This window comes from Salvelinus sp. IW2-2015, linkage group LG20, assembly GCF_002910315.2.
Source record: "Salvelinus sp. IW2-2015 linkage group LG20, ASM291031v2, whole genome shotgun sequence".
In the NCBI taxonomy this organism is placed as follows: domain Eukaryota; kingdom Metazoa; phylum Chordata; class Actinopteri; order Salmoniformes; family Salmonidae; genus Salvelinus; species Salvelinus sp. IW2-2015.
In genome coordinates, this window is record NC_036860.1 from 40,626,545 (window position 1) to 40,650,643 (window position 24,099).

General features: G+C 43.6%; 1 protein-coding gene across 1 annotated transcript in view; it reads left to right on the plus strand.

Annotated features, from left to right (window-relative positions):
* Positions 1 to 3,765: 3,765 nt before the first annotated feature.
* Positions 3,766 to 24,099, plus strand: part of LOC111981772 (polypeptide N-acetylgalactosaminyltransferase 10) — a 123,653-nt gene continuing 103,319 nt past the window's right edge. Inside the window, exon 1 of the mRNA XM_024013204.2 lies at positions 3,766 to 4,229. Coding sequence (XP_023868972.1) covers positions 4,071 to 4,229 — 159 coding nt within the window. The 5' untranslated portion in view covers positions 3,766 to 4,070. The remainder of the gene's footprint in view (positions 4,230 to 24,099) is intronic.

Genomic DNA, 24,099 nt, shown 5'->3' on the forward strand with positions numbered 1-24,099 from the left:
TGTTGTGACAAGGTAGGGGTGGTATACAGAAGATAGCCCTATTTGGTAAAATACCCAAGTCCATATTATGGCAAGAACAGCTCAAATAAGCAAACAGAAACGACAGTCCATCATTACTTTAAAACATTTTCTATAACTTTGAATGTTTCTTCAAGTGCAGTCGCAAAAACCGTCAAGCACGATGATGATACTGGCTCTCATGAGGACCGCCACAGGAAAGGAGGATAAGGATACGTTCATTAAAGTTACCAGCCTCAGAAATTCCAGCCCAAATAAATGCTTCACAGAGTTCAAGTTACAGACACATCTCAACATCAACTTTTCAGAGGAGACTGTGTGAATCAGGCCTTCATGGTCGAATCACTGCAAAGAAACCACTACTAAAGGACACCAATTAGAAGGAAAGACTTGTTTGGGCCAAGAAACACAAGCAATGGGTGCTTTGATGGTGACACGGTCTGTGATTTATATAGAATTCAAGGCACACTTAACCAGCATGGCTATCACAGCATTCTGCAGCGATACCCATGTGGTTTGTGCTTAGTGGGACTATAATTTGTTTTTCAACAGGACAATGACCCAAAACACAACTCCAGGCTGTGTAAGGGCTATTTGACCATGACGGAGAGTGGTGGAGTGCTGCATCAGATGACCTGGCCTCCACAACCCAATTGAGATTGTTTGGGATGAGTTGGACCACAGAGTGAAGGAAAAGCAGCCAACAAGTGCTCAGCATATATGGGAAGTCCTTCAAGACGGTTGGAAAAGCATTCCTCCTGAAGCTGGTTGAGAGAATGCCAAGAGTGTGCAAAGCTATCCTCAAGGCAAAGGGTGGCTACTTTGAAGAATCTAAAATATATTTTGATTTGTTTCACACTTTTTTGGTTACTACATGATTCTATATGTGTTATTTCATATTTTTGATATCTTCATATTATTCTACAATGTAGAAAATAGTAAAACAAAGAAAAACCCTTGAAAGAGTGGGTGTGTCCAAACTTTTAACTGGTACTCTATATCACATTGATTCTTGAAGAATATAACTTAAAAATGCCTCATGAGCTTAGTTTAACTGTCACACTCCATGAGAACCTAAAATATAAGCTTGTTATTCTCTAATGTTTGTAAACATTGTAAATGTAAACAAACCTGTATATCCTCATAGCATGGTTAAAACAATCATTTTGATATCGTGGTTGGTCAGTCCTTGCATCTATAGCTCTGTCTATTAATCTGAGAGTGGTTACATTTCTCCAGGCCCATCCCTCAGCTCTTTACCAAAACAGAGGCTGGTGCGGCCGATTTGTTATTGTTTCATCTGTGGATTTTCCCTTTAAACAGCTGCATTTTATCAAGATATCAAAGTGTCACCAACAAAAAGGTAAAGAATAGGCCTGTAGAAAATGCAGCATATGGCATTCATTTTTCACATGTAAATAGCACTTTTCAGTAGTGCTCAAAGCATGCCATTCCATTAGCGCAGCATTTATTTTTCAAATCAATAAGCCCAATCAGTCCTCATGACTCATGACTTATTAGTTTCGGGGTTATGCTCAGGTAAAACAACTTGGCTAATCTATACTTCCATATTTCCAAGTCCTATTCTTAAAGATCAAGGGGTATAACATTTATTGGAATGACTGGAATTCTGATAAACTTTGTTTTTTAATGTAAATATATAATTTAATTGTATTATTATATGTAGTAGAAAGTAATGGGTTAGAAGAAGCCTACATAACCAACCCATAAAGTAAAATTTAACATCCATATATGGCCAGATATGTAAACTTTAACATTGATTTATCCTGCAATAGATGTTGTTCAATTGGTAATTAATATACATGTTTGTCTTCCTCTAATGCCTCTTAAGTAATCCAAAAGTAACGGAATGTAATCAGATTACGTTACTACATTTGGGTAATCCAAAAGTTACTGATTACAATTTTGGACAGTTTACTAGTAACTGTAACGGATTACATTTATAAAGTAACCTACCAAACCCTGCCCATGTGTCCCAAACACAGAAAATAATCACAAATTAACTTCGAGCTACATTCACAGATTTAACATTACCCAAATGATGTTCTATCCAACCTGAGTCTACACATGGGTCAGTCAAAAGGCAGGGATCCCCTTTCTCTCTCCAATGTCACTCCCACTGGGCCAGAATCATAATTTGCATGACCATCAGTGTGAGGCTTGGACTCTGAGGTCTTCACCACACCTGCTACCACAGGTAATTCATCCTCACACTCGTCAGGTTACATTTCTGAGCCATCAGAGACGGCACAGTACGGTTTGTATTACCACCATTTCTCCTCAACACACATCTTACCTCTGCACTTGGCTCTTCTTCTCTGTTCATAACCACGTACATACGTTCACCACGCTCATGCCGGGCCTTCATCCGCTGTATTGTTTGCAGAACACACACTGATGGCCTTTCTCCAATACCCAACTTCTGTTCCAATTTACTTGTCTGGCTTTCTCTGGCTTCTTCATGCTTGCAAAACATGGCTACTCTGTATCTTAGAGCAACGTCCGTCCTGCACAACCATTAGAATGAAAACAATCACTTGATCCGGAGAAAGCAAGCTGCTCTATCCGCACTGATTAGTAATTTAATGTTGTTTTCAGAGAATTAACAATATAAACTGTTACTTTTTGGGGGTTCAAACTGGTTCAGAATTTATTTTGCTGGTCGGAACAGTGGAACTGGAGAAAAAAATTATGGTCCGGTTCAGAATGAAACGATTGGAAAATAACTTTGGTTCCCTCCCGATTCCTGTAGTCTATTCCTGTAGAATTCCAGTCTTTACGCTAATGCTAGTTAGCATTGATCTCAAAACTACCTCTAACTTCCTTCATACTGGACACAGATACATAAAAATTATTCCACAAGTTTATCTGACTCTGGGGAAGTAGACCAAGGGCTTCATTGCCAATATCCCTTTAGGGAGCTTTGTGAAGACTTCCATTTTAATGTCATAAAGGAGCCAGGGTCAGTGTCATTTTTTATTTCTGTAGGTGATTTAATATAATCATTGTGTTGTTGCACAGTTATGTTTCGGTTGGAATTCAAATATTGATTATTGGGACTCCCTAAAAACACACCACTTTGATACAGGTTTGACCAGCAGTGACTTTTCCTAGCAGATTAGGAGAGCATTTTCGCTAACCCTTTCCCTACTTACTAGCAGGGAGGAAGAGGCGAAGCAGAAGTTTTACTCAGCTGAAAAATGTCCACAAAAATAAGCCCACAAAGTTAGGAATTTTTGTAGAGGTGTCAAATGTGGTCAACAAATTTGCTATGTGAGGATTGATCAAACATACGTTTGGTAATGGTTAGGTTGTTACAAATGCACTGACATACGTGGATACACGTGGCAATTCGGCAACTTTATATTTGAGTTGTGCCTGTTGTCATAGAGATAGATAGAGGACTCATGGATATAACCTGTTTTAGCATGGACGTTGCCATTGAGGGCTTCCATCCTTGTAAAGTAGTCAAATGGGTGGGGATTCCTATGAGTTGGGAGCAATCAGCCAATGAAGAACGCTCATGCTGTCAAACAGACTATAGTAGCTCGGAGTCCTCTATATCTATCTCTATTGTATGTTATCATGCGTATCTACCCTTTCATTGGCTAGAATGGTCCCACCTGATCTCGCCTGCCTTCCATATTTGTATTTCCATTGTTAGAGCGGTCACTTGACTATCTTGTCAATATAATATACCATCTTTGTTACTAGTCGCCAACATTCCGGAGCATGTCTTTAACTTCATTATCGTAACCTGCTACGAAAAAGTAACTTCCACTCGTAGCTGTATTGAAGTGGTGTGTTTTTAGGGAATCTCATCATTTTAACTACAAAGAATGCAAAAGTCTCCTTCCGTTTTGTGATCCCCCAACCAGGATATTGATGAACTCCCCCTAGCGGAAGTGCCTGCAGCTCAATAAGCTACATCGTTCGTTTGATCAGAGTGAATTTGTGAAAGTTGTTTCCACCGGGAAGGAGCTGCCTGGGAATACACTGTCGACAGCTTTTCTCGCATTTATTCTGGAGAAATGAGGCGGAAAGAAAAACGTCTACTGCAGTTCGCAGGGTTGCTTATAGCGGCTCTTCTTTTCCTGCCGAACGTTGGTCTGTGGTCATTGTATCGAGACCGAGTCTTTGAGAACTCGCCAGAAATAGTGGAGGGACCGGGTGGCATCCTTCAAATACAGGTAAGGTTGTCTAGTACACGGTTTGGCTGGGTCGCGCTGTTAGTGAAAACACTTCTTGACTTGGTGTCACTGACTGTCTGATCACGTTGGAAATGTACGTAGCTAGTTAGCTGCACGCATGTAAAATATCTGCAATTGTGCGACAACATTAACTGTCTAACGTTAGCTAGCTTGTTAAACATGTTGACAATGTGAGGCTTTTTGGCAGCAGGTTCTTAAATTGTCAATTGGCTAGCAAGTTTCTACATGACTTGTTCATGTGTTTTTGCTAACGTTACGTGTGACACTGCTTGTCACCTCCTTTTCAATGACATTAGCTAGTTTGCTAGCCAACTAGTTACGCTACTTTACCAATACAGCTCTTCTTTAGGAAAAGGGGCATGTTGTCGCCAAAGTCGAGCTTTTCATTAGAATGTGGGAGGATAATGCCAGGTAGCTACGCTGGTGGATTGTGAAAAGGCCACGTAGCAGTCAGGAAATAGCTGTGTTACAAGTTACAAAGTCTAACGTTCGTTATACGAAAGGAAGTTGTGATATGCAGCAGACAGTAGTTCACATTGGTTGTTGAGACCCAGCACAAAGATGCTGTTTTGAAAGAATATATTTCTGTGTGGTTCTGTAAGCTATTTTTACTTGTATTCTACAGGCTGCACAAATGATGTCACGTTCGTATGGTAATGAGGAAACCTTCAAAATAAAAGCCCACACTTCATTGTGGATTAGTCATTCAAAAGATGATGATTAATTTTAATCAATGGGCACTTATTGTGCCCTCAAGAAAAGGCAATAAGTAACCCAAATCTAACTGGCTGTAGCTCAGGACCTGAAGCAAGGATATGCATATTATTGATACCATTTGAAAGGAAACACTGAAGTTTGTGGAAATGTGAAATTAATGTAGGAGAATATAACACATTAGAGCTGGTAAAATATWTWTTTTTTTTTTTTGTACCGTCTTTGAAATGCAAGAGAAAATCCATAATGTATTATTACAGCTCAGGCACAAATTAGATTTTGGCCTCTAGAGGGCAGCAGTGAATGTGCAAAGTTTTAAACTGATCCAATGAACCATTGCATAGCTGTTCAAAATATTGTATCAAAACTGCCCAAATGTGCCTAATTGGTTTGTAATAACTTTTCAGGTGAATAATTGTACACTCTCCTCAAACAATAACATGGTTTTCTTTCACTGTAAAAACTACTGTAAATTGGACAGTGCAGTTAGATTAACAAGAATTTAAGCTTTCTGCCCATATCACATAAGTCTATTTCCTGGGCAATTTTTTGTTTGTTACTTACAACCTCATGCTAATCACATTAGCCTACGTTAGCTCAACCATCCCGTGGGGGGGGACACACCGGTCCCGTAGAGGTTAAAGTTGGGTCGGAAATAGTCAGTAGGGTCTCTACTAGCACAGCATGTACTTTCAAGGAGCCTACCATTACTCCTAAAGGTCAATTGTGATACACAATCATAAAGCCCTTTACTTTCATATCACATCAAAATAATTTCATAACGGAAAAATATACACTTACTGTACACTGTTTTAAACAGCTTTATCACAGTTGCTGCCGACAGTATTTTTCAGTGACACATTCTGGTGGCCTTCTTCCTTTACACACTAGTGTTCGGAGCATACTGATAGCTAATTAGCACAGTTGGTGCCTCTGTTTAACGTAAACACTCGCTGTAACATGGAGGAATGGCTGTGTGGGAACACTAACACTATAAAGGTGTGTATCAATTTAAACTTATGGTTTTAGAAAATTATTTCTTGTCGATATGAAAGAGAAGGTCCTTATGCTTCCAAAACTGTACAGCAAGTGATGGGTGCTAATGTTCAGACCGAGAGTTGTGACTCTTAACAAAACACACCCGTACAGAAGAAGCCTTTGTCCAATGACTTTTATGTGTAATATAATGGACCTGAGAATCATGATCAAGGGCTAGGTCTCTACTAACCAAATTTGTTCTCCACCCCTTCGATAGCCCCCAATGCAAAACACAAATATACTGTACATGGAATAGAACTTTTCTACCTGTTTCCGCTACAGTGCGGTGTAAAATATTCAGTAGGGTTTCTGCTAACCAAATATGTATCGTTTTGGAGGGAGACTGTCTTATAGACATGCATTTAGTCCTGCATGTTATATTAATTCCAAAACAGTAAATTAATATACTGTTGTTTTGAACATGTTTTTTTTTTTTGAGGGGGGGGGGGGTTGCTTACCCTGTTTGCTTCCAGTGTGAAATAAAATGTAATTCAATTCTAGATTTCAAATACTCTTGTCTTGCCCTATTGGAGGTGCCAGATGTGATTTGTTTCAGGAAACTTGCGGGCCACTACTTGTTTAGCTAGCTACATGTCTAAGCAAAAGACTTCACTATGCAAGTAACCGTTTCAATAGAATGTTCATGATGTCACTGCAACAACTATCGATAGCCAGAGCGAATATACCAGCTACGTCTATCTATTCCTATTTCAGAGCACTCTTGTCTGTGTGCCAGAGCGCAGAATAACTGACGAATTTACAAATGCTCAATACCCGTTGAATATGGCTGGTGTCAGAAATACATAGCTAAAAAAGCTTCATTAAATTGTTGCCAGCAGCACAGTTAGTCACCAACGCTCTAGATAACATAAAAACAGCCTTACCGGCTCTGCTCAGGCGAGTAAAATGGTCAGTGATCTGTTCTCTCATTTGTGTCTGGAAGTCGCTAGCAAGCTAATCACCAGCAGTCTATATTAAACCTGTTGCCCAGCACAATAGACCAATTTAAGTTTAGCAGACTATTGAGTAATTTGAAAAACATGTTTTATTAAAATTGTATTTCTTTAAGTATAGCCTATGCAATAGCGTTCAACATATCAGTATTTGTTTAAACTTTCAAAATAAATGCTGGTATAAATAATACAATATNCCCCAAAAAAAAATAATAATAAAACAATTCAAAGGTGGTTGCAATGCAGGGAAAAAACAGTTGCACTGCATATATTCCCAAAGTTTAGCATGTCTTTGCAGGGGGACTCTTATTTTGAGTGAAAAAATATCAGTGATCGTGCTGCCAGAATAATATCCTGCTGCTTGGTGAACGGTAATGTTTTTCTTGCCCTGTTGCAGGGTTATTTGGGTTTTTGTGTGAAACAGCTGACATTATTCATGCAATTCTACATGTAAAATCGGTGCACAGTCGTTTCACAAATTACATTCAGATGTGCTAAGGACTCTCTGCCAGCAAACGCTAGTGGTGTGCCTGAGCCTTTAAATTTGTCCAGGAGGTTATTCAGCCACCAGGCCCTGTCTTGTTTCTGTGTGTATTAGAGCTCAATAGGAGTTAACACGGCCCATGGAGAGCATCACAAGACCGGCACCAAAGTGCTACCTATCCGAGGGTACAGTATATTGTTTGAGAGCCAGTTAGTGCAGAACGTCTGGTACCCGGGCTATAGGCCGTACGTCTGCTCTGCTGTACTTCAGATTCTGTGGTTGTAAATCACGCCTTCCTCACAATGAAAGTGATGCAAATCAGAACTTTGTGACCCCCTTCCTCATGTGTTAGGTTTAGTAAAGTGAGTCTACTTGACCTGGAGGCCTTTTCTCTTTGTCCTGATGTGCCATTTTATTACATTAAGGGTGAGTAAGAGTTTAGCCTCTGGTTCAATGAAATATTCTCCATTTGACTCTCCTGAAATGTGAGTGAGAGGGAAAAAGTTTTATGCTATTATTTCAAGGCTGCAGTAACCTTGGGTTACATAATTATTTATTTCAGCTTTTATTTCTTTCATCACATTCCCAGAGGATCAGAAGTTTACATACTCAATTAATATTTGTTAGCATTGCCTTTAAATTGTTTAACTTGGGTCAAACCTTTTGTGTAGCTTCCCACAATAAATTGGGTGAATTTTGGCCCATTCCTCCTGACAGAGCTGGTGTAACTGAGTCAGGTTTGTAGGCCTCATTACTCGCACACGCTTTTTCAGTTCTGCCCACAAATGTTCTATGGGATTAAGGGCAGGGCTTTGTGATGGCCACTCCATTAACTTGACTTTGTTGTCCTTAAGCCATTTTGCCACGTGTGTCTGTCTCATCAAAAATGTTTGGAGTGGGATGGCTCTGACAGTGAGCAGACGGTGTGTCACCAGTTGAGCTATAAAAGAACAGCGTGAACAGATTTTCTCCCTGAGAGAATCTCAATTGCATACTCCTTTTGTCCTCGCCTCCTTCTCAAAACCCAGGATGTAGGAGGGGAGGGACCTCTGGCTTTCTCATCCAATGGGTTTTGAGTAGAGGATGCGAGGAGTACGCAATTGAGATTCTCCCACTGTGTGCTCACTAACGTTACATTTTCTGGCTGCTGTGTCATCACTCTGTCAACGCAACAGACTGACTGGGAAATTTGGAATATAACTCGAGATAACCAACCTGTGTTTGAAATAATGCTGTGGTTATAGTTGACAAGAAGCAAATAATAGTATCATGTATGTTTCGTAGCACAAATTATTACACACAAAGTAATTAACGTTAGCTAGCTACGTTAGCGTCATATTGAAATTAATGACTAAACACAGAATGCATCCTACAAATAGAATATCCGAGTTCAGAGCATGATGTCAGATATGTCATATCAGAATGAGTGCTTCATCCAATACCATGTGTGACAGCTGTGAGCAGCCAACCACATCCCCTAACCAGCCATTAATCTACTAGTCTGCTTCTCTCCATCCCAACACTAGGATAAAGTGACTAAGAGGACAGTTGAAATTGGTGTGGTGGCACATTTGTTGGGGTTTCTTGCATTGGAATTATATTGAATTTGGCTTATCACGCTATACCAAAAACATAAAGTTAAAATGCCGAGACTCTGAGACCATTGAGTGCTTTTGAAGTTACTGAATCAAGGCTGTTTTGGTAATGAATATAGGCTACAAGATTGATAGGGTAATTCACCTATTACAGCTGTCTTACCAAGATAATGCAAACTAAATGCTGAAAGTAGTAACCTAGTTATTCATGCATGCAACAAAAATACTGAATAGCAGTTTGGCTTAGAATATTGACACTTCTGCAAATTCAAACAAATGAATGCAAACAGACCAAAACTGCGGCAACAAGTAGGCCAAGTAAACAATATATCAGCTCGATAAAGGCATGACACAATCTATATTTAGGCTAGTTACATTAACAGGAAGCAAACACTGTAAACAAAAGGCGAATGGGGACCCAAAATACAGTGTAAAGTGAGATGCTGCTATGCATGGCTCTCTTGCCAAACAAATAGACCTATAGGCCCGCTTCGGACATGGAAAATCATGCCGCTCATGAGTACAGCGACACGTTGGGATACGGCACAATACACTTCTGGATTAAATTCGACCCACTCAATGAATTAAGCAATGCCAGCCTACAATAAACGTTGTTCAAATATGTATTATGTACTTGTTATTCTCTGAAAATATGAAAAGTATATGCACATTTCAACACCTTTTTGGACCCTCACCAGTTTGCATCCCTGTTGAATAGAGCAGTGCTTCTTCTGAGAGAATGCAACTTTGAACCAGGGAGATGATAGAAAAACTAACCTATATGAGTGGTGTGGAAAATAGACAGTTTAAACTGTGTTATGATTCATTATCCTATGCACAGTCACTGTCTCCAGTAAGGACGAACCCCCCCCCCCAACCTTTAGAAGTTGATGTTAGCCGAGGTAAAATGTTAACACAGCAACCTCAGGCAGTACATTCAGAGAATCTGAGATGTTATTTTGTTTTGAATGTGTTAAGACCTTGGAAGATTAGAAGATTGGAGGGAGCAAGTTGGATGCAGTGAGAGCGGAGTCACTCGTTAAAGGCTCGTACATTACACATTATGGCGGGGAGGAAAATACCTTTTGGAGTAAAGGCAGAGATGTTTGTTCACTTTGTTGTAAAGCGTTTCCTCCCGTCATTTCCCAGACAAGGCGAGCGTTGACCGCTGCTGGCGGAGGCTGTGCGCCTGCTGCTGCCTACTCTGTATGCCTCGGCGAGCTCCTCAGCCCTGCTAAGAACAAGGGGCCAAATGAGAGGCAGGTGCAGGAAATGTGCAGCCATGGGTTATGATGATGAAAAATGTGGACTCCATCAACTTGCCTGGTAAAAGAATGAAATGAAGGCAGTGAATGTTGTGGTGATGTTTTTGTATTATTGTAGAGTTACTTTTTATGCAGGGTCTGGTGTTGCGCTATCACATTTGTCTCCTACACTGCATATACTGCATGTGTTGTTAGACAAGGAATCACCAGCATCCCTAGTCATCTTGATGTGTATCTGTAAGGATGCACTAAGGGCATTTCTCAGCTGATAAAATATATTTTATCAACCATTTGATATCAGTGATGTTTGGTTCTTGTTGGAGGCCTACTCTGATTCACTCTTCAGCAGTGAAACTTGAGTTTAAGGCTGGCACAAGTACCGTATAATCGTGTAACTGACGGGTATGGATGAAGACCGTCAGTAAAATAAAATAACTGTCTTAACTGTAAAAAAAAAWATATATATATGTATTGTTTTGTTGTGTGGAACAAACAGCTGACTGAAGATGGGACGGCTGGGCATTCCTGTGGTTGAGTCCATTTCTGAGGTAACATGGACTCTTAACGTGATGAAACTGTTGCTCCTTGCTGAAACAACCAAGGTGTTGTAGCAAAGTCTGTGGTTTCCTAGGCAATGCCCCCCTCCCTGCTCCAGCAGCACACATAGAAATAGAATGAATAAAATGGACTTGGAACCGCTAACCCTGGTAGACTCACAATGGCTGCCTGGGATTGTCAGTATTTCCCCTATCAATTTAGCGGTGGCCCACTGCTGCTCAATAGTTGCAACCACTGCAAAGATGATAAAAAAAAAAAAAATAGTTGTAATGAGTTGAATCAACAAATCACAGCACATCTTCAGGTGGGCCTTCGCGCTTCAGCAAACAAAGGACAGGAGGGGTGCTCATGTTCAGTAGCCTAATTTTCTCTTTTGTTGGGCGTACAAGATCAATTGGATGTATGTGTGGTCTCTGTTAAATAGCCTGTAGAAATAGGCTATATGGGCTGAGAAGCACAGCGCAGTTATCTTTAACTTCCAAAATATGATAGGCAATAGTTTACTCTGACATTGACTGGAAATAAGTATTGATAACACATGTATTTTACTCTGTTTGCAAATTGCCTTGCACCTAAAAGTTATGCAAAATTTAGCTTAAGTCAAGTAAGTGTCCACTCTCCTATATTTCCCCCCAACTGTGTTCTTTTAAACTACGTCTACCCTATTGGTTGATGTAGCCTAATAAACTCAGCAAAAAAAGAAATGTCCTCTCACTGTCAACTGCGTTTTATTTTCAGCAAACTTAACATGTGTAAATATTTGTATGAACATAACAAGATTCAACAACGGAGACATAAACTGAACAAGATCCACAGACATGTGACTAACAGAAATGGAATAATGTGTCCCAGAACAAAGGGGGGTGTCAAAATCAAAGGTAAGTCAGTATCTGGTGTGGCCACCAGCTGCATTAAGTACTGCAGTGCATCTCCTCCTCATGGACTGCACCAGATTTGCCAGGTCTTGCAGTGAGATATTACCCCACTCTTCCACCAAGGCACCTGCAAGTTCCCGGACATTTCTGGGGGGAATGGCCCTAGCCCTCACCCTCCGATCCAACAGATCCCAGACGTGCTCAATGGGATTGAGATCCGGGCTCTTCGCTGGCCGTGGCAGAACACTGACATTCCTGTCTTGTAGGAAATCGCTCACAGAACGAGCAGTATGGCTGGTGGCATTGTCATGTCAGAATGAGCCTGCAGGAAGGGTACCACATGAGGGAGGAGGTTGTCTTCCCTGTAACGCACAGCGTTGAGATTGCAGGCAATGACAACAAGCTCAGTCCGATGATGCTGTAACACACTGCCCCAGACCATGACAGACCCTCTACCTCCAAACCGATCCTGCTCCAGAGTACAGGCCTCGGTGTAACGCTCATTCCTTCGACGATAAACCCAAATCTGACCATCACCCCTGGTGAGACAAAACCGCGACTCGTCATTGAAGAGCACTTTTTGCCAGTCCTGTCTGGTCTAGCGACGGTGGGTTTGTGCCCATAGACGACGTTGCTTGTGATGTCTGGTGAGGACCTGCTTTACAACAGGCCTACAAGCCCTCAGTCCAGCCTCTCTCAGCCTATTGTGGACAGTCTGAGCACTGACGGAGGGATTGTGCGTTCCAGGTWTAACTCGGGCAGTTGTTGTTGCCTTCCTGTACCTGTCCCGCAGGTGTGATGTTCGGATGTACCGATCCTGTGCAGGTGTTACACATGGTCTGCCACTGCGAGGAAGATCAGCAGTCCGTCCTGTCTCCCTGTAGCGCTGTCTTAGGCGTCTCGCAGTACGGACATTGCAATTTATTGCACTGGCCACATCTGCAGTCTTCATGCCTCCTTGCAGCATGCCTAAGGCACGTTCATGCGGATGAGCAGGGACCCTGGCCATCTTTCTTTTGGCGAGTCAGTAGAAAGGCCTCTAGTGTTCTAAGTTTTCTTAACTGTGACCTTAATTGCCTAAGCTGTTAGTGTCTTAATGACCATTCCACAGGTGCATGTTCATTATTTGTTTATGGTTCATTGAACAAGCATGGGAAACAGTGTTTAAACCCTTTATAATGAAGATCTGTGAAGTTATTTGGATTTTTACACATTTTCTTTGAAAGACGGGGTCCTGAAAAAGGACGTTTCTTTTTTTGCTGAGTTTTTATATTGGGCCAGTTGAGGATCTCTGGTATTTTAACCTAATTCTTAGGCAATTTGAGCAACTTTTGATCCTGACTAGGGTGGAGAATTTGCTGGCACCAGGGCTGCAAAGAGAGCTGTGTCACATACACATAAAATAAGATTGCAGGACTGCAGTCGGGTACGGGACCAGTCTTTGCGGGAGCAGGTGGGACAAGAAGTCAGCGGGAGCGAGCGTGATGAAGAAATTAGCCCCATGCAGGTAGGGCCCTAAAAATCCGTGTTGCAGACGGAATCCAGACATTAAAACGGAAATCAACAATAATAATTAAAAAATTCAACAAAGTATCAGTGATTTTGTATTTTTCTGTAACTTTATGAAACGGCATTCCCCTCAGCCTACGCACACACCGCACAGACAAAGCATATGTCGACACTTTGTGTTGCCGGTAGCAATTATGCTAATGATAACGTTATTTTGGTAGAGATGGACAGGCTTTCCCTAAAACCTTCTCAATTAAATGTTAACCACAAAGTAGCCTACCTGGCAGAATATCATGATTATTTGCATCGATCCAGTGGACATTTTGTTTAGCCAACTCTGCAATCACATGCGCAAAACAGAAACCTCACTAACCAAACAACTCTCACACTAGAGGTTGACACAGGAGTGAAAATTAATTCCTGTCCTGTCAACAAAAAAAATCCTGTTCTGTGCTGATCCCACAACCCTGGAACTTTACTGTCCCTTCCCGATTTTAAAATCACTCCCGTCCTGTCCCGTACTCATTTTTGCATGCAGAAATATGTAGGCTATTGTGTTTGTTCAGTAAGCATTAAAAATAATTCCAGTTATGCAATATGTGACTGTGGTTGTCTACTTGGTTAAATGCACTGGCTGTAGGCATAATTTTGAATGCAAAATGCAACTATTTCAAATATTTTACTGCATTACAGTTCATCTAAGGAAATCGGTAAATTTAAAATAATTTCATTAGGACATCATCTATGAATTTCACATGACTGGGCAGGGTTGCAGCCATGGGTGGGCCTGGGAGGGCATGGGCCCACCCACTGGTGAGCCAGGCCTACCACTGGGCTGGAATGGTTACACGTGGTCTGCGGTTGTGATGCCGGTTGGACGTAGTGCCAAATTCTCTAAAATGACGTTGGAGGCGGCTGACTTGCCTACTAGTAAWWTTTTWTTTTTTTTAAGTAAAATGGTAGAGAAATTAACATTTCAATTTTCTGGCAACAGTTCTGGTGGACATTCCTGCAGTCAACATACCAATTGCACGCCCCCTCAACTTGAGACATCTGTGGTGTTGTGTGACAACTGCACATTTTTGTGTGTTTGTGTGTGTATATATATGATTTATAAAGCCAGGCACATTTAATAGTTAGGCTATTGATTTATAGGCCTAATTAAGTTGGTTTCTTCACTTTTCTTAGACAATTAAGGCAAGGGCTGTATTCTCTTAACTCTGCAGCTGCCTCCGCCGCGTTGTTCTCAACACCAATATGCTGTTTAACTTTGCTATTATGCACATAGCAACATGGTCTAGGAAAAGGTGCCAAATCAACAGCGCACTGATGTTTCAGAACCATGGACAGTGATCACTGACCAACACGGAGAAAGCGCATTTGTTATAAAATAATTWAAAAAAAATAGTTGGTCTTACATAATGTAACCATACAATTTCAGTAGCCTGTCTTAAACTGATGGACTGTGCCGCCTCCACAATCGATCAGTCCACTCAGACTGGCGCGAATCAGAAAGGTGTTTTATACACCATGATTTAAAAATATATATATTTTAGCTAGTTTTCGACTTAAATCTTGGTCGACCAACAGCATATCGACCGAACAATCGACCAGTTGACTAAATGGGGTCAGCCCCAATTTTCTGTGAAGGGAAACAAAGTTGCACGTCGCTGATTTCTCTATTGAAGCAAAAAAAAAACGACTTTCAATATCAAACGCGACCCACCCATACACAGCTGGACTCACCAGCTCCCGCTTTCACCCGCTGTGCTATTTACAAACGAACACGTGACTGGCTCAACCTTCCTGTGGAACTATAAGCGTCATAATGTGAAGGGTGAATGAAGAATGTGCTTTATCTCCTAATGCATTGCATTGCAATTGACTGCAAGTATTTATTTAAAAAGTAGCTACAAATATAACATTTATTGGAAAAACTTCAAAGAAATAGTTTTGAAAAACCATCCCGTGGCTATTTCCAAATACCCCAGTATACGGTATACCGGCCAAGCCTACCCTACACCCTCAGTTTTCACTCCCCCAGCTTTGGGACACTTGTACATATGGCAGAAGTGCACATGGAGTTCCAAGGGGAAGGGAGTGATTTGGGATTCACCCTTTGACTTTTCTCAAATACTTCTAAATCATAGAGGCAAATGTCTTCTTCTAGCACTTCAGAGGAAGAATTTAAGAGGCAATCCTATTCTTAAAGCACTTTCACAGACACTGAACCAGCAGTTCAGAACAGCTGTTTGAAGATTGAGATGCTGTCTTTGTCAGAATTCCTGCATTTCTTGCTCCATTAGACCACGGCTTCTCTGCAAACTACCGGCGGGCGGCAAAGCTGTGTTTTGATTCCTTATTTCACACATTTCTGTTTTCCAATTTTTATATTTCAGTCACTGGAGGACAATTTTTTTTTTTTAATCTGCTAAATCATTTAACTTTTGACCTTTTTATTACCACGAAGGCACAGCGAGGAGAGGAGTATATCGCTGGTAGTCTCTCTCTCTGTCGCTGGTAGTCTCTCCCTCTCTCTGTCGCTGGTAGTCTCTCCCTCTCTCTCTGTCGCTGGTATCTTCCTCTCTCATCTGCCGGTCGCGGTAGTCTCTCCCTCTCTCTCTGTCGCTGGTAGTCCTCTCTCTCTCTGTCGCTGGTAGTCTCTCTCTCGTGCTGTCGCTGGTAGTCTCTCTCTCTCTCGTCGCTGGGTAGTCTCTCTCTGTCGCTGGTAGTCTCTTCTCTCTGTCGCTGGTAGTATCTCCTCTCTCTGTCGCTGGTAGTTCTCTCTCTCTCGTCGCTGGTAGTCTCTCTCTCTGGTCGGCTGGTAGTCTCTCTCTCTCTCTCTCTCTCTCTCTCTCCTCGCTGGTAGTCTCTCTCTCTCTGTCCGTGGTAGTCTCTCTCTCTCTCTCTCTCTCTCTCTCGCTGGTAGTCCTCTCTCTCTCTGTCGCTGGTAGTCTCTCTCTCTCTGTCGCTGGTAGTCTTCTCTCTCTGTCGCTGGTAGTTCTCGCTCTCTGTCGCTGGAGTCTCCGCTCTCTGTCGCTGGTAGTATCTCGCTCTCTGTCGCTGGTTAGTCTCGCTCTCTGTCGCTGGTAGTCTCGCTCTCTGTCCGCTGGTAGTCTCGCTCTCTGTCGCTGGTAGTCTCGCTCTCTGTCGTGGTAGTCTCGCTTCTGTCGGCTGTAGTCTCTGTCTCTGTCGCTGGTAGTCTCTGTCGCTGGTAGTCTCTCTCTCTCTCTCTGTCGCTGGTAGTCTCTCTCTCTCTCTCTTCTCTCTCTCTGTCGCTGTAGTCTCTTCTCCTCTCTCTTCTCTGTCGCTGGTGGCTCTCTCTCTCTCTCTCTCTCTCTCCTCTGGTCGCTGGTAGTCTCTCTCTCTCTCCTCTCTCTGGTCGCTGGTAGTCTCTCTCTCTCTCTCTCTTCTCTCTCTGCTCTCTCTCTCTCTCTTCTCTCTGCTGGTAGTCTCTCTCTCTCCCTCTCTCTCTGTCGCTGGTAGTGCTCTTCTCTCTCTCCTCTCTCTCTGTCGCTGGTAGTCTCTCTCTCTCTCTCTCTTCCTCTGTCCGCTTGGTAGTCCCTCTCTCTCTCGCTCCTGTCGCTGGTAAGTCTCTTCTGTTCCCGTGGTAGCTTCTCTGTCGCTGGTAGTCTCTCTCTCTCTGGTCGCTGGTAGTCTCGCTCTCTGTCGTGGTAGTCTTCCGAGCTCCTCTGTCGCTGGTAGTCTCGCTCTCTGTCGCTGGTAGTCTCCTCTCTGTCCGCATGGTAGTCTCGTGTCGCTGGTAGTCCTCTGTCGCTGGTAGTCTCTGTCTGTAGTCTCTGTCGCTGGTAGTCTCTCTCTCCTCTCTTGTCGCTGTAGTCTCTCTCTCTTCTCTGTCGCTGGTAGTCCTCTCTCTCCTTCTCTTCTCTCTGTCGCGTGGGTAGTCTCTCTCTCTCTCTCTCTCTCTGTCGCTGGTAGTTTCTCTCTCTTCTCTCTCTCTGTCGCTGGTAGTTCTCTCTCTCTCTGTCGCTGTAGTCTCTCTCTCTCTGTCGCTGGTAGTCTATCTCTCTCTGTCGCTGGTAGTCTCTCTCTCTCTCGTCGCTGTAGTCTCTCTCTCTCTGTCGCTGGTAGTCTCCTCTCTTTCTGTCGCTGGTAGTTTTCTCTCTCTCTGTCGCTGGTAGTCTCTCTCTGTCGCTGGTAGTCTCCTCTCTCTGTCGCTGGATAGTCTCTCTCTCTCTGTCGCTGGTAGTCTCTCTCTCTCTGTCGCTGGTTAGTCTCTCTCTTCTGGTCGCTGGTAGTCTCTCTCTCTCTGTCGCGGGTAGTCTCTCTCTCTAGTCTCGTGCTGGTAGTCCTCTCTTCTGTCGCTGGTAGTCTCTCTCTCTCTCGTCCGCTGGTAGTCTCTCTCTCTCTGTCGCTGGTAGTCGTCTCTCTCCCTCTCTCTCTCTGTCGCTGGAAGTCCTCTCTCTCTCTCTCTCTCTCTCTGTCGCTGGTAGTCTCTCCCTCTCTTCTTCTCTCTCTCCTCTGTCTCTCATCTCTCTCTCTCCTCGTCTCTCTGGTCGCTGGTAGTCTCTCTCTCTCTCTCTCTCCTTCTCTCTCTCTCGTGTCGCTGTAGTCTCTCTCTCTCTCTCCTCTCTCTCTCTCTCTGTCGCTGTAGTCTCTCTCTTCTCTCTCTCTCTCTGTCGCTGGTAGTCTCTTCTCTCTCTCTCTCTCTCTGTGCTGGTAGTCTCTCTCTCTCCGTCTCTCTCTCTGTCGCTGGTAGTCCTCTCTCTCTCTCTCTCTCTCTCTGGTCGCTGGTAGTCTTCTCTTCTCTCTCTCTCTCTGTCGCTTGGTAGTTCTCTCTCTCTCTCTTCCTCTCTGTCGCTGGTAGTCTCGTCTCTCCTCTCTCTCTCTCTCTGTCGTGGTAGTCTCTCTCTCTCCTCTATCTCTCTCTGTCGGCTGGTAGTCCTCTCTCTCTCTCTCTCTGTCGTGGTAGTTTCTCTCTCTCGTCTCTCTGTCGCTGGTAGTCTCTCTCTGTCCGTGGTCTCTCGCTCTCTGTCGCGCTGGTAGTGCTCTCGCTCTCTGTCGCTGGTAGTCTCTCGCTCTCCTGTCGCTGGTAGTCTCGGCTCTCTGTCGCTGGTAGTCTCTGTCGCTGGTAGTCTCTCTCTCTGTCGCTGGATTAGTCTCTCTCTCTCCGGCTGGTAGTCTCTCTCTCTCTCTCTCTCTGTCGCTGGTAGTCTCGCTCTCTGTCGCTGGTAGTCTCGCTCTCTGTCGGCTGTAGTCTCGCTCTCTGTCGCTGGTAGTCTCGCTCTCTGTCGCTGGTAGTCTCTGTCGTCGCTGGTAGTCTCTGTCGCTGGTTACGTCCTCTCTGTCGCTGGTAGTCTCTTCTCTGTCGCTTGGTAGCTCTCTCTCTCTCTCTTCTCTTCGCTGGTAGTCTCGCTCTCTTGTCGCTGGTAGTCTCGCCTTCTCTGTCGCTAGGTAGTCTCGCTCTCTGTCGCTGGTAGTCTCGTCTCTGTCGCTGGTTTAGTGCTCTGTCGCTGAGCTCTGTCGCTGGTAGTCTCTTGTCGCTGTGTATCCGTCCTGGTTCTCTCTGCTGTCGCTGGTACGTCCTGCTCTCTGTCGCTGGTAGTCTCTCTCTCTTTCTCTCTCTCTCTGTCGCTGGTAGTCTCTCTCGCTCTCTCAGTTACTCAGTGCTTGCTTGACTGAAATCCAAAACAATATCGCGCATGTTAATGAGGAAAATAGTCTGTATGAAATTGTGCAGTTGCTGGATGAGTTCGAAGTTGGCAACTTTTTTGAAAGCACTACTTTTGATATTAATCAAACAAATCAGTTCTTCAACATACAGAATTTTTATATCATTCATGTATTATGATTTCTGTCCACTTTGCCGTTTCAGAGACACAGGTAAGTGCTTTCCTGCAGAGTCATAAAAACTCCCTTGCCTAGTGAGCCGACCGTTGGTTTCCTCTTAACCAAACTGCTCATTGATTGCGCCATTATGAGTGACCTGCTGTAGGCTGGCCTTCCCTGCACGGCGGTGGCAAACCTGTGATGGTCCATCACGAGGGGAACTTCAGGAGGATTAAGACCCAGTGAGACATTGATTACCTGGAGTAGAGTGGACTGAAATAGCTTTTTAGCCAGACCCTTGTGCTGATGTGCATGAAGGAAGCTGTGAAATGACAGGGCACAGAGGGTACTGGGTAGGGGGATACTGACTGCACTTATAGCTGGTATTACCTTGCATCAGCAGTTAATGTTCTACCATATTTCTCTACTTTTATTAACCTTCTGCCTCTCCTCCAGACATGATGATGATAAGACGCTTATTTGAACAGCACTTCTCTCCGATGGTATTGGGGTGGTGCCAGGGAGTACTCTGATCATGCCAGTGCCAGCAGAGCTCTAAGTTATGGCTGTGCCCAAGACACTGACTGCACCATGTCACTCACATTGTAATTCTTTCTTGACCTGGCAACATGGTGGTCTGGGCAGAGGATGAGTAGGCCTTCCAGTTGTCATTGGCCTAATGACCAGACCTAGATAAATAAGTGTTCTCCAAGTCTATGGTCATGACTTCTGGTGAGCACAGGATCGAAGTTCAGAGGTTATAGCTGGTCAATATTTCTATTGAATGACAATGCTGGAAGTCCATTCTCCCCCCATACCCTACTCAGATTGTCCGTTTCTGAAGTGGCCTCCTTCATATGATGGAGATAGTGGAGAGGCTGGTTGCCAAATAACGTCATTTTAGGATATCCTTAGGAGGAGATGATATGAGGGGGACAGCTGTGTGGGTTTATGGTTCACTTATCTGTTTTTATTGTTCTGCATGCGTGTACAGAAACAAAACTGGCGGTCAAATGATCGTAACAGGCAGCCATTTGCACAGAGCCCAGGTCCTGCTGTGCTGTCTGAGTCAGCCGGGCTGGGCAGTGGATTGCAGCAGAGATGGGAGAAGAGAGTTGAGAGGAGCGAGACATTCTGATCTGGCCAGGATGATACTGACTGACTGCAGGCGTAGCTGTCAGTGTGAAGCTGAATAATTACTCTAATGATACAAAAACATGTAGTTAAACCTGTATGTGAGGTAATAGGAATTGGAACCTGCGTAAGTACAGTAGAAAGAACTTTGTTTTTCAATTGACTTCCAAACCCTTAGGGCAGTTCAGCTCAACAGTCCTGTTATTTAAAAAAAACATTTGGTGTGTACTTTTCTCCTTTTTTCTCCCCCAATTTTGTGATATTCAATTGGTAGTTATAGTCCCATCGCTGCAACTCCCGTATGGACTCGGGAGAGGCGAAGGGCGAGAGCCATGCGTCCTCTGAAACGCTACCCTGCCAAGCTGCACTGCTTCTTGACACACTGCTTGCTTAACCTGGAAGTCAGCTGCACCAATATGTCGGAGTGAACACTGTACAACTGGCGACTGATGTCAGCGTGCATGCGCCCGGCCCGCCACAAGGAGTCGCTAGAGTGCAATGGGACAAGGACATCCCGGCTGGCCAAACCCTCCCCTAACCCGGAAGATGCTGGGCCAATTGTGCAGACCATATTTTTGGGGATTTTTCACAAAATGTAATCCATAAAGGGTCCTTTTTGAGGGAAGGCTTGTTGACATATATTTGACATTTGTATCTTAAAGCATAATTAAGAAATATATTGATTCCACCCTCTTTACCCATCTGGAACCATTCTTGATGTTATTCTTGGGAGTTTTTCATGAGCTTAGTGGACCACCTCCACAACACCTCCCTGCAAGTCTGTGTGTGTCTTAATGCATTTAAGTATGTGACTTGCCTTCAGGAGTATGGTGGCAACAACTCCTCCAACCCCTATTCTGACTTTCAACAGACTAGAGCAGAGTGAGAAAGAGACCGAGAGGGCCTGTGGAAGGTCTGGCTGTGGCAGCTGCCCCATTCTGGCTGTGTTACTCTGTAGACACAGCCCAGCAAGGGCGGGCATGCGTAGTGACTCCTACTTGGGAGCCTTGCTAGGATGAAAGGACCTATGTGCCTCACTGTAGGCCCCTGCCTATGGAATATAAGCTACTAGACTTGGAACAACCTCTCTCCCTCCGGTCACTGTCCTCTGGGCTGAGCTGGACTGACCTCACTTTGGGCCAAAAGTTCACTGTGCCACACACTGAGAGAGTACTGTAGCTGAAGATCTTGTTAACTTCAGGAAGCGAGTGCAGTGCACGTACTGTTGGCAGGGTTTTATATCGCGTTAACTACCAGGGAGGTGATCTGCAGAGTGCAGACTTCCCTGGTCGGTTTCTTTGTCCCTGAACCTGGGGAGGGGAAGCAGCTGATTTGTATCTCAGTAGGGCATGGCTGGACTGCGTATGATCCGGCTTCATGTTTGAAAGCAGGGCTCACCCAGCAGGTGTAATGGAAACGGAAAAACAAGTATTGACCAACTGTCCTCTGATTCTCTACCTCATTGTGAATGCATGGACAGTTCTTTTATCAGGCCTCTGGTAATAAGTTATCTTCCAAAAAAAGACAATCCAATAACACTTTTCCTCTCAGCCCCAGGGATCTGGCTGAGCAACTCATTCATTTACTAATCCATGCATCCCAGTGAGGGTTTTAATTAGGGCTGGGCAATAGGGATGCACGATATATTGGAGAACATATCGGAATTGTACGATATTAGCTAAAAATGCCAACGTCAGTATCGGCCGATGTCTAGTTTAACTCCCCGATGTGCAAAACCGACGTCAAAGCTGACGTGCATACCTCCAGTTGAAGTTGGAAGTTTACATACACCTTAGTCAAATACATTTAAACTCAGTTTTTCACAATTCCTGACATTTAATCCTAGCAAAAATTCCCTGATTTAGGTCAGTGAGGATCACCACTTTATTTTAAGAATGTGAAATGTCAGAATAATAGTAGAGAATGATTTATTTCAGTTATTATTTCTTTCATCACATTCCCAGTGGGTCGGAAGTTTACATACACTCAATTAGTATTTGTAGCATTGCCTTTAAATTGTTTAACTTGGGTCAAACTTTTCGGGTAGCCTTCCACAAGCTTTCCACAATACATTGGGTGAATTTTGGCCCATTCCTCCTGACAGAGCTGGTGTAACTGAGTCAGGTTTGTAGGCCTCCTTGCTCACATGCTTTTTCAGTTCTGCCCACACATTTTCTTTAGGATTGAGGTCAGGGCTTTGTGATGGCCACTCCAATACCTTGACTTTGTTGTCCTTAAGCCATTTTGCCACAACTTTGGAAGTATGCTTGGGGTCATTGTCCATTTGGAAGACCCATTTGCGACCAAGCTTTAACTTGCTGACTGATGTCTGGAGATATTGCTTCAAAATATCCTCATATTTTTCCTGCCTCATGATGCCATCTATTTTGTGAAGTGCACCAGTCCCTTCTGCAGCAAAGCACCCCCCATAACATGATTCTGCCACCCCCGTGCTTCACGGTTGGGATGTTGTTCTTTGGCTTGCAAGCATCCCCCTTTTTCCTCCAAACATAACAATGGTAATTATGGCCAAACAGTTCTATTTTTGTTTCATCAGACCAGAGGACATTTCTCCAAAAAGTACAATCTTTGTCCCCATGTGCAGTTGCAAAACGTAGTCTGGCTTTTTTATGGCGGTTTTGGAGCAGTGGCTTCTTCCTTGCTGAGCGGCCTTTCAGGTTATGTCAATATAAGACTCGTTTTACTGTGGATATAGATACTTTTGTACCTGTTTTTTCTCCAGCATCTTCACAAGGTCCTTTGCTGCTGTTCTGGGATTGATTTGCACTTTCGCACCAAAGTACGTTAATCTCTAGGAGACACAACGCATCTCCTTCCTGAGTGGTATGAGCGGTACTATTGTTTGTATAGATGAATGTGGTACCTTCAGGCATTTGGAAATTGCTCCCAAGGATGTACCAGACTTGTGGAGGTCTGAGGTCTTGGCTGATTTTCTTTTGATTTTCCCATGATGTCATGCAAAGAGGCACTGATTTTGAAGGTAGGCCTTGAAATTGTTTGTTAACAAGAAATCTGTCGAGTGGTTGAAAAATTAGTTTTAACGACCTAAGTGTATGTAAACTTCTGGCTTCAAATGTATATAACGTAGATACATGATGTAATGACTCCACGTAAAATGTTGCGCTCTGTGCAACACAGCATTCCTCAGCTAGTCCACAATGTCAGCTGTGTGCATCGAGCAGTCAACAAGTCGAGCAGTCATTTGAAAGAGTAAGAACATTTCAGCGAGACAACTCAAAGGCAAAATCCATTAACGCCAAGATAATGGAATTCATTGCCCTTGACAATCAACCGTTCTCTGTCGTGGGTGATGTTGGCTTTCGACTGGTCGAGCACCGATACACACTACCAAGTGCACTATTTTTTCAGATGTTGCCCTACCGGAGTTACACACTAATAGCGTCACTGCTATTAGCTTCACAACATACATACTATGGAATGCCGTTTGTGTCTTTGTGTCAAAAAGGTACAGTAGCACTGTCAAAGCTGTACAAAAAAAGTCTGCAAACACCGGCCACGAACAATGTGTTTAAAATACCGCGTTGGTAATAAAGCATCATTTTTTTCGACCCCAACTTCTGGGTAGCTAGCTTTAGCTTGGTACCTAGCTAGCACCAATACAACCAGCCTGAAAATAATGACCAGTAGAACCTGCAGTCATTTTCATTATTCTTAGCAATGATTTAGGAATCCTTGTGAGTAAGTATTAGCTAGGTTGCCACTTGTTGTTCGCCTATTGAACTTCAGGTCATAAAAATAAATAGCTTGCCAGCAACTTAACCCTGTTGCCCAAAGCAAACGTTATAAGCAGCCAGCTAGCTTCATCTGGCTAGTGAGGCTTCGCCGCACCGGGTTATGTGTTGTGAAGCTAGCCACAATAAGGATTAGCCACAATAGTGGACTTTGCGATTTG